This window comes from Apteryx mantelli, chromosome 2 (assembly GCF_036417845.1).
Source record: "Apteryx mantelli isolate bAptMan1 chromosome 2, bAptMan1.hap1, whole genome shotgun sequence".
Lineage (NCBI taxonomy): Eukaryota > Metazoa > Chordata > Aves > Apterygiformes > Apterygidae > Apteryx > Apteryx mantelli.
In genome coordinates, this window is record NC_089979.1 from 43,081,718 (window position 1) to 43,091,891 (window position 10,174).

Sequence of the window (10,174 nt, forward strand, 5' to 3'; positions counted from 1 at the left end):
CAAATCAAATACTTCGTTTCCTTTCTACTAAAGGGAAATAGTCCAGGACTGTAGGACAAAGGGATTTCTGCCAACGGTTTTACAGTATGTTGTAATTTTCAGCCACCTCTAAAGTTTTTTTTTTCAAAAAAGTAATGCCGAGTATTTGGGAAAAATAACAAAACAGCTTCCTTTGCAAGTCAAACACACTAAGTTTTCACAGGCACCTTTCATTTGTGTATTACTCTAACTTCCATGTGCTCACTGTCCACAGCGTCATTTGTGTCTCACTCATTTCCTCAGTTTTGAGTTCTTGGTTTTACCACCTTATTTTTTACGCGTTTTCTACCTCACTCACCTGCATGCTCATCAGTAAAATGAGCATGGCTTCCTTTAGGGGTCCTGTCTGACAAACCTACTCTTACGCCACCATCAGCAGAGGGCTGGGCTGCTTGAATCAGCAGGCCCAAGGCTGGCGGGGGGCCAGCTCCGGCGTGGCTGTTAGTTCAGCGCCGTTAAGGTGTACAAACGCGGGGCTCCGGCTCGGGCACCGCAGCCAGCCGGGGCCGGGGCCGGGGCCGGGGCCGGGGCCTTTCCGGCGGGGGAACCAAAGCGCCGGGCTGCGGGGCGGCGGGGGCCGCCGGCGGTGGCGCCGCGCTCCTCCCTCCCTCCCTCTCCGCCTTCCTTCCCTCCCGGCCTGCCCCGCCACTGCGGCCGCGATGCTGCTGCTGGCTGCGGGCTGCTGCCGCGCCGCCGGCCCGGCCTCGGCCGCCGCCGCCGCCTGGCTGCGGGGAGCCGCCCGCCGCGGGGCCCCAGCCGCCTGCCGCCGCCGGGCGGGCCTGCCCGCGCCCGCGGGGGGCCAGCAGGTGCGGGGGGGGGCCGGCCCCGGCCCCGGCCCCGGGGGAGCCGGGGGGGGGGGGTGACTGATCCCGCGTTCTCCGGTTTGCAGCATTTCCCTCTGCGTAAAGTATAGCCTGAAAGGGAAAGCTGAGGTTGCCGTGCGCGCTGCGCCGGCTGCTGACCTCCCTGGTGCCAGATTCATTGGGGGATCGGGGCCGGAGCTGGGTTCCGGCTGGGGTTTAAGGGTTGAAGGCTGTGAGTGCCTCCCTGCAAAGCCGTCTGTAAGCGGATGGATTGCAAGATTAATATTTGCAAAGTGGTTTGCCAATATTTAAGGCTCTTTTAGGATAACTAAATGAAAGGTTGTTAAAATAATTAAGCAAAATGTTAGTTGAAGCTTGCTTGTGGTGTGCCTTGTAATGTAATTTAGCTTTCAGCCTCCAGCTTCAGGTGCAGGGAATGGGTTCAGCAACAGGAGAAGCTTCCTTTTTATATGAAAAGTAGATTGATGCTGATTTTCATTGGCCATGCGCTGCTTTTATCTTCTAGGTTACATCTTTCCAAGGGCTGGCTGTATGCAGCCTCAGCACATCCCCCCTTCCAGAACACTCGGAACATGGAAGACTAATTTATAAAGGAAGTCTCGCCAAGGCAGTGTTAGGTATGTGCCCTGAAGTGATTTGCATTGCCTTTTTTTTTTTTTAACAATATTTAATAACTATAAAGTGTAACATTAAAGAAGGGAACATTCTTCTTCCAGTTGTGCTAAACCACAGATTCTTTGTGCAACAAAAAAAAGTTGTGGTCTTTGATGTTTGCTTCCACAGTTTGTACTGATTAATGTTAATATTATTTCCATATTTCAATCGATTTTTTTGGTCTCCAGTGAATCCTGCAGCTATCCTGCATCTCTCAGATCCCTCAGCCTGCTTCTGGAGTGCATTATCCTACCCAGGAGCAAAGACTAGCTGTAGCTGCCACTTGCATTCTACATACTTTCAAATATGACTGAAATGTTTCCGAAGTAGGCAGATAGTGTGATGAAACATGCTATCACTAATAAGACTTCCGTTGATCTCTCTTTGATCAATTTTCCAAAGACATAGTGAAAAGTAAACAATCAGATGTTTTTGATATGCGTTTTTTGATACACACCTTAAAGAGAAAGGAAGTATGCCTTAACATTTTCACAGCAGTTTAGACTACTGGTTCCTGTGGTGGCTGGGAACTGCAGGTGATCACAGTGGTGACTGTCCTTTAAACTGCAGGTAAAGATGACAGTGGAGTAGTCATTGTTGAATAAACTAGTTCTTAGGATTAACTGAAGTGGAGGACCAAGCACACTTCTCTTTGAAATGCACACTGAATGCCTACATTAGCTCTGGATGGAGAGCTAACCATGATTTAATTTACATATGCCAGTGACTGAAGTCAAATTCAAATTTCTTTTGAATTCAGTTTCCTATTTGTTAGACTAGCTTTATGTAACTACTGACTTAGTTTACTATAGGCAAGCAATTTGATTATATGTATGTCTTATTGTTACACCTCTGAATTACTCGAGAGGGAAATCCTTATTTTTCTGTGAAATATTTTCACCTCTTTTTTTTTTCTCCATCTGAACCTAAGATGATGGTTTCCTTTAGAAATGTACTGTGTCTGTGTAGTGAATACTTCGTAGGTGTGCATAATAGCTAATAGTATAATAGCTGTGTTCATCATAGAAATAGAGCCAGCTCTACCAACATTAATAAAACCCAACATGAATATATAAACAAACCATAATAGTGGCAGGAAGAGAGGGCTGAACTTTCTGGTTCCTAGCAATGGCTTCATGTGTTCCTGGGTGTAAAAACAAAAAAAAAATCAACAGATAAACAAAAAGACTGAATTTTCAGTAATGTTAACTGTTCAACTAATGCAATGGATATATAAGAACAGAACATACGTAATTATAGAGATAATTTTACCCACAAGTATTAACCTTGTTTTTCTGTTTGTTGTTGTTGTTGTTGTTTTGTGCAGGTGTGAAATTTTTCTCTTATTCCACCAGCATATTCAACCTTTTCATGATGCCCTACATCATGCTCAAAACTGGTATTGGATTTGAAAGTCTGCTTGTACAAGCTGCCTTTTATGGCTTGATAGGTTTTTTTACATTTATAACACCAGTAACCTTGCATATCCTTACAAAAGGCTATGTGATTCGACTCTATTATAAAGCTGAAATGGACACATATACAGCCATTACATATAATGCAATCCTGGCAGAAAAAGCAACTGTCTTCCATCAGAAGGATGTAAAGATTCCAGACATCAGCAAGATGTTCACAACATTTTATGCTAAAACTAAATCAATGCTTGTTAATCCAATGCTTTTCCCAAATCCACAGGATTATGAACATCTCATGGGCTATGACAAACCTTTTTATTTTGACTTGGAGGAGGAAAAGGAAGCCACTGAAAGCAAATAATTTGAAGATAATGAATGTTACTATCATTATTTGTGGTGCAGTGCTACCTATGTGAAAGAATGTAAAATTTTGTAACATTTTTTTAAGTCTCAGATGCTGTTAGAGTTCTTCAGATGCATTTTGGAATGTATAAAAGCCCCCCAATTTTTTTTTTCTTTTATAACTTGTAAACAGTATGAGGGGTTTCTTCAGAGTTAATGACACAAAACACAGTAAAACAAATGCTTATATCTGTCTTGTGCTTGTTTGTTCTTGGCTTGATTTTCATCATTAACTGTCCAGGAGAACTGTAAAATGCACGGGCTGTTCAATCTGTGCTGCAAACTCACCATCTCCATTTTAAAAGGAGTCTTTCATATGAAAAAATCATCAATACTCATTACCCATCAAGTACATAGTTACGTTTTTAAGGCTTAAAGATTAATTGCACTTAATGCAAAAAGACCAGGTTTTCTTGTTGATACTGCGTAGATGGTATAAAGGGCGTGGAGATGGCTTTCACTTCCCTCTGAGAACATCAGTAGCTGGGAGGAGTCTTCAGGTCAGCAGACAGGTGGTGTTGCTAGCTCCTTTGCCTGCAGACTTCTGGGGAGGATAGGAAGAATGGCTGAGTCTCAATAAACTCTAGCTATTCACATTTACTGCGTGGCCTCTTAAGCGAAAGGCCCACCAAGCAACTCTGTCTCCAGAGATGGAGAACAAGTGGTCTTTATCTTCTGTAGAGGGGGTGGGGGAAAAGCATTCTGGCATATCATCTGCTCTGTCAAAATACTGTCTAAAATGTGTGCTGTACTTCTACTGACTTAAAATACTAGCAGATGATGGTTAAAAATGGAATCCTTTGGATGGAAAATGGAAACTTTCCTTTAAAATGGCAACCTTGCTGGGGAAGCAAAAAGGAATCTTCTCTAGAGTACTGTTTAGATTTTCTGCCTTTAAAAATACCTCTCTATCTACTTATTTATTTATTTAGCTCTGCAAAGAAAGCCACCTTTAGCTCAATTAAAAAGAGGATTAGACCTTTGGATCTTTTTGCATGACTGGATTTGTTAGATTAGTTCTGCACTCTGAATATGAAATTGGATTTAAATGTTTTCAGCCCAAGCAGTTTTGTCATGTAAAGTGATGGATACTTGTTTTCAAATAATGAAAGGCCTAAATATTTTGAGGTTTAAAAAATTACTGAACTGAAATACAATATAAGCAAAATTCACATTAATCCTTTTGTATTACCAGTGTAATTTGTAATAAGTAAATCTGATGCTTGCTACTAATGAGGTCACCTTGATGCTGCAGATAAGGAAAAATAGTTACAACTGTCTTTACAGATGTTTCCTAAATTCTAACTGAGTAAAAAGAATGTATTTAAAAGTCTAAATGGCTTCTAAGACTACTATTTTAATGTCCTATCATAGAATGACACCATAGATCATATTAAAATAGCAGTATTTTTAAACGCTGTTGTTCTGACTATTGAAACTACCCTGGATATGTTTGCTGAGCGATTTAAAAGCAAATCAGCCCATCCAAATATTTTTGAGATACTTCTTTTGTGTTGGAACAGTCCCCATTAAGCCAGTAACTCTAGATAGGCAACCAAAAAAAGACAAAAAATATATTCCATACATTGTGCTGAAGACGTGAGGCCAGTAACACGCAATTCTGATCACTGTTTTTTAGTACCTGTGCTTATTGAAAATGATGTTTTACACCTAATTAAAAATAATCTTTTAATTCTTTCCATGTTTGATGTGTTCACTCCCTTCTTTTTGTGCTTGTAGATGAAGTTAATATAATCATCTTTAAATGCCAAATAGAGGGAGAACAGGAAAAAGAGTTTGCAAGAGAAGGGCCCAAAATTATATTTACAAACCCATGTAGACAAGAACAAAATCCTCAGCCTTTTCTTTTGATTGCAAAAAATTTTCACTGTTAAATTTGAGATTTTTGCTAATTCAGATTTAAGTAATAATAGTAATAGATTTGCATTCCAGTGGCTAAGTTTCTTTAAAAAAAAAAGTATAGAATTAAAATGGTATTTCTTTTGCCTGTTTGTCTTCAAGCAGAGAAATGCAGGTTAAGCTAGATGTCACACAGATGTTCTTCACTCCTTTTAGCAGACCAACCCATCCTTTCTCTGGATCCCAAAGTTCAGATGCGTTGCACAGTGCACTTCTGAGTGGGAAACTGAATGCTTCCTGTCCTTCTAAGCATTTGCTATGAAATGTATGCAGAGGAAAGCAGGCCCTCTTGCTACTAACAAATCCTGCAGTGAGTGTTTCAGTAAACTGAGATTGCTGTTAAGTAACTCCCAAAGCCTGATTAAGTATTGATTTTTAATATCAGCTCCACATCCTTCACAATTCTATTAATATTGTAAACTAATTTTTTCTTGTTGTTTATTTTTCTTCTTTAGTTTCATACATTTGGTGAAAAACAGTTCTGGTCACAGAGGTATTACAAGTTGCTAACACTTCCCCTCTGGTAGTTCTTGACATTTTTTCTGGTGTAGGTAAGTTGTGTGCAACACGGAAGAAACAGGTAATTTATAAGACCTAAACAATGTGCTCATACATGTGGAGATTCTGAAGGAAATACTGATTTAGAGGCCCCGTCTTCTAAAATATGTGACCCACAAGCTGTCTTATTTGCAAGTCTACAGCTACTGTGGAAGTTGCCAGCTCCTGCAACCCTCCTAGTACCAGCCAGTCACTTGTCACTAGCAGCTGGGTCTCACATCTTACTCACTCTAGTGCTTGTTCCCCTCAATCTGGTGTGAAGAGCAGGAACATATGAAATGACTCAAACCTCCTTCCTGGACTCGTCTCCTATTCCAGCCTTTAGAGGTTCCACAGAAGGTCATAGACGACTGCTGTTTTTCCTAGGAAGACAGACAGGATATGTACTTACAGATTTTTCTTTCCACTCTCTGATTACATGTTGTTTTCTTGCCAGTGTTCCTTTCCCTTTTTCTCAAGGTTTTGGCTTTGTCCACAGTATTATTCATTAGTCCCTATCTGTTCGTAATCATAAAGTACAATGCTTCTTGTCATTTTTTAATTTTAATCTTTAAATTAAATTATCCTCAGCCCTCAGACTTTTCTTGCAAATGTAAGAATTTCTGATGAGAAAATTATCCCCTTAAGATACTTTAAAGATGTATCTTTAAAGCTCTGAGGTACTTCAAACCCTTAACAACAGTCTCTAGAATTAAAAGATAACTAGTTTCACTTGAGCTTGTTTTATTACGAACCAGAGTCACTGCACTGACAAAGATGAAGAAAAGCTATGTAAGTCTTTCACACTGCAGAGAGTATAATCAAGGCAATGGAAACTTCATGAAATTCTATTTGTGCTATAAAAACTAAGAGCACACAGGTGAATAGTTATAATTGCTCAGTATAACTTAATAGGTGGAAACTTGGTAAGCGGCTGTAATTTGGTTGCCCTGGAGTTGTGTGCTTGTACCGTGAAGTTCTTCATGATCCCATGTACAGCATAGCTTCCTACAGCCCCACCAAGAAATGGAACAAATATGCTAGCTAAGAGCTAGATCCACTGATAAAAATAAGATTATCTGACAGCTGTACAGACCTAAGCTCAAAAGAGTGGCTATTTTATGCATGGAAAAAGAGAGAACAAGAGCAAACAGCCATAAAATGTGTCCAACCATGTCCATTCCTGGAATACCAATGGCAGACTGTGCTGCTGTGGTATCTGTTCTGGATATCAGCCTCAGGTAGGACATAACCCTTTCTCTCTCGTTACCCTCCGCTTTCTCCTCTTCCTGCCAAGTTTAATGGTTTAATATACTCTTTAGAGTACAACTATAAACTTTAATCTTAAACTTGGCTTGAAAAGAATAAACTATGAGCCTATTGACATCAGGCAGAGGGTTATTTCAACATAATTGTTTCCACAGGATAGCACCTAGTCTGTATTTCACTTTACTTTAACAGTGTCCAGCGATTTAACTTAATACATTTGAATCAAACCAGGAAGCCAAAATGCATACAGCAGGTTTACCAATATGTTCAGAATAATGCTCGTCACTCCCTTTCTTCCTCTCCCAAATATTTTGTTGCTTTCTCAAATGCTACAGACTCACCACCAGATATCTGCTGTTGCATTGCTCTTGGACTGGCTCCTTGGCACCCATAAGCACATCATCAGCCATATACAGAGAAGGTGAATCGTATTTCTCTCTCTAGTCTCCCTGGTCATGACTTTTTGCTTAAACTATGCATAAAATATGCACTAAATAAACATTGTTGAAGATGGGATGAGAGGATTTAAGAAGGGAAATTTACCTGTGAATTGCTACAATTTTCTGTTCTCCGTGTTGACTGTCAGGCATGCTTTGTCATGTGAACAAATGCCTTATATTTTGTGTATAGTCCCTTTATATTGGAGTTATCTACAACAGCAATCCTAAACCCAAGATCAGAAGCAATAATCGTATCTGCTTCCACCTGCATAAAGATCTGCTTCAAAAACTGACACAAATGATCCTGCAAAGAAACTTAAATGATCATTTCCTCTTTTTCTATAAGATAAATAGAAAAACATCTTAAAAGAGTTTTCAATTAACATAAGGTTTTGGGAACTATGTGATTACATCCCAAGAACATGGACATAGTGGTGTCTTCTAGAAAGTGCATCTACATACTTGTCTCAAGGTTTATAATTCTCTCTAACACTTTGAAATGGAGTACTTTCCTCTGCTGTCCTGGAATACTGTTAATAATTTTTCTGTGATGGGATATTATGATAATGTATATTATAAATCTTTCCTGAGGGAGGTTTCAGTGACTTATAACTGCTCTTCAGGTCAAAGTACTCATCTGCAGCCAACAAACCAAATACAAAGCGATTATTTTGAAAAGCAATCACATATAAGCTAAGCACTTTTTAGATTTATTGAAAAAGAAAATAAAAATCTCATAAAATAGGGTAAGGTTTTTAAACATAAATCAGTGAGGAAGCTTAGTGTTAAACTTCTCCTCTCAGCAACTCAGATGCAGAGGAAATGAAAAGTCATAGGAATGAAGTTCTAAATTCTCTGGACTTGAATTTATTTTAGGCACTGCTAAAACCTGATATGAGAGTCAGTCCCTATCAAATGCAGTTACAAAGGATCTCAAAACAAGTGAAGTAAATTGTCACAAAACTCTAGTAAAATAACACTATTGTGTAGCTCTCCCCAATTCTCTTTCTCTCCTTTTCACCTTTCTCTCCTTTTCATCTTCCTCCTCAGAGTATATAAGAAAAAGATTACAGTAAAGAAACAATATTTAGTAAAAATAAAATGTAAATAAGTTTATGCCCTTCCTTTCCAGTGCCCTTTTATACTAACTTTAAAGGGCCAAAGCAGACCCCTCACACCTACAGTGCGCTGGTTTAGGGCTTTTGTCAACAAGCAGCACAGGAGTTCAGATATATGAATGCCATTGATAAGGGCATCAGAAGCCACATGCAACTAAACCTGAATTAGCTGAAAAGATGTAAAATGATTGAGATTATTTTGCTTTAAGAACAAATAGTCTTGACTTACACAGTAAAACTTCAGTAAAGAATAGCAGAGAATACAAAGCTTTTCCTAGCTATCTGTATAAGCCACCAGGGGGAACTCATTCCTCATCTATATCATTTATTGAAGCAAGTATCTGAAAAACGACCTATTCTAGATCCAGGTCTAGCAAGTCACAGGGTTCAGCTGAGAGCTTAATTTCATTTAAGCTAAAAGAGCTTTTATATAAAATCTCATAAATCTGCAGTGCTTTTTCCAGTCTGCCCCTGAGTTTAGCAGCCATTCAATGCTCAGGGCAGCAGAGCAAGTGCAAGTCCGGCATCAGAGGGACAGATGCGCTTCCAGTCGGGTGAGCTGTGCCGTACACGTCAACGCGGTACAGGCAGCGCGCTCTCATGCCTACTTAAAACTGACCTGTGACTTGCGCCGGATCTATTGGACCGACAGAAGACTCAGTGGAGAGCCTGCTTCTGCCTTCTTGCTGCTTAGACTTGCTGCCGATCAGCAGCTCTCAAATCAGTGGCCGCAGCTCTGTGATTAACAAGAAACCTTTTTTTGACATGGTGACTGTACATGTACAAGGCAGCTACTCTTTAATGGCTGTTTTATTCCTCCTTCTCTTTTTGCCATTACCGAAGTCTTCCTGCTTTATTTTAGTTTCGTTATATATTTTACTATTTTTAGGCAAAATTTGGCCCTTTTGAAACATAACTCTATTGTTGCTATGATTACGAAGGGTTTGTATGCTTTATTATGTCCTGTCAAACAACAGCTAAAATCTGTGTGTGATGTATGTACTCTGGAGATCTGTCAGGAAAACTATGTAATTTTGAATTCAGACTTAAAAGCCAAATATTAGAACTTTCTTTCAGTTTTGAACTCTATTAGATAGTGCAGTTCTTTTTGTCACCTGTAGGAACATTTGAAAATACCAAAGAGAATTCTCTAATCTTATTAAATTTTGAAATTTTTATCTTCCATTGTGAATTATTACATTTATTAGTTCATCAGTTGGTACTTTTAAGTGCTTTTAATAGAACTCTCCTCATCTTCCTTAACTAGTCTGTGTACTCCCTTCTCCTTCTGGGCACAATCAGTTGAGTTTGCTGTGTATCTCTATTCCTAAGTTATCTTTTGTGTTAAATATGTTTGGGCTTCTGAAAGCTAATTTTTTAATCTTTTCCTACTTCACCTTTAATATGTGTAAAATATTCCCCTAGCATACACACAAGTTATGAGAATAAAAGCTACAAGTGCTTTTAGACACTATGTCAGAAAAATTAAATGTTATATTTGTTGCAAGTAATTTTTTTGAATTTCTTGCATAGCACAAAATTGAATACCTGTGTCT

The 10,174-nt window shown here is 39.3% G+C and overlaps 1 protein-coding gene across 1 annotated transcript; it reads left to right on the top strand.

Annotated features, from left to right (window-relative positions):
• Positions 1–698: 698 nt before the first annotated feature.
• TMEM70 (transmembrane protein 70) lies at positions 699–3,523 on the top strand. Its single transcript, XM_067290564.1, has 3 exons — positions 699–845; positions 1,369–1,480; positions 2,845–3,523. Exons 1-3 carry the CDS (start codon positions 699–701, stop codon positions 3,291–3,293), a joined length of 708 nt encoding a protein of 235 aa, XP_067146665.1. The 3' UTR covers positions 3,294–3,523.
• Positions 3,524–10,174: the final 6,651 nt, after the last annotated feature.

Excerpts from the sequence above, each read along its gene's own strand:
- TMEM70 (XM_067290564.1), top strand. The coding sequence starts at position 699 with ATGCTGCTGCTGGCTGCGGGCTGCTGCCGCGCCGCCGGCCCGGCCTCG. Across the intron at positions 846-1,368 it reads CGCCCGCGGGGGGCCAGCAG|GTTACATCTTTCCAAGGGCT; the intron begins GTGCGGGGGGGG and ends TTTATCTTCTAG. Across the intron at positions 1,481-2,844 it reads TCTCGCCAAGGCAGTGTTAG|GTGTGAAATTTTTCTCTTAT; the intron begins GTATGTGCCCTG and ends TGTTTTGTGCAG.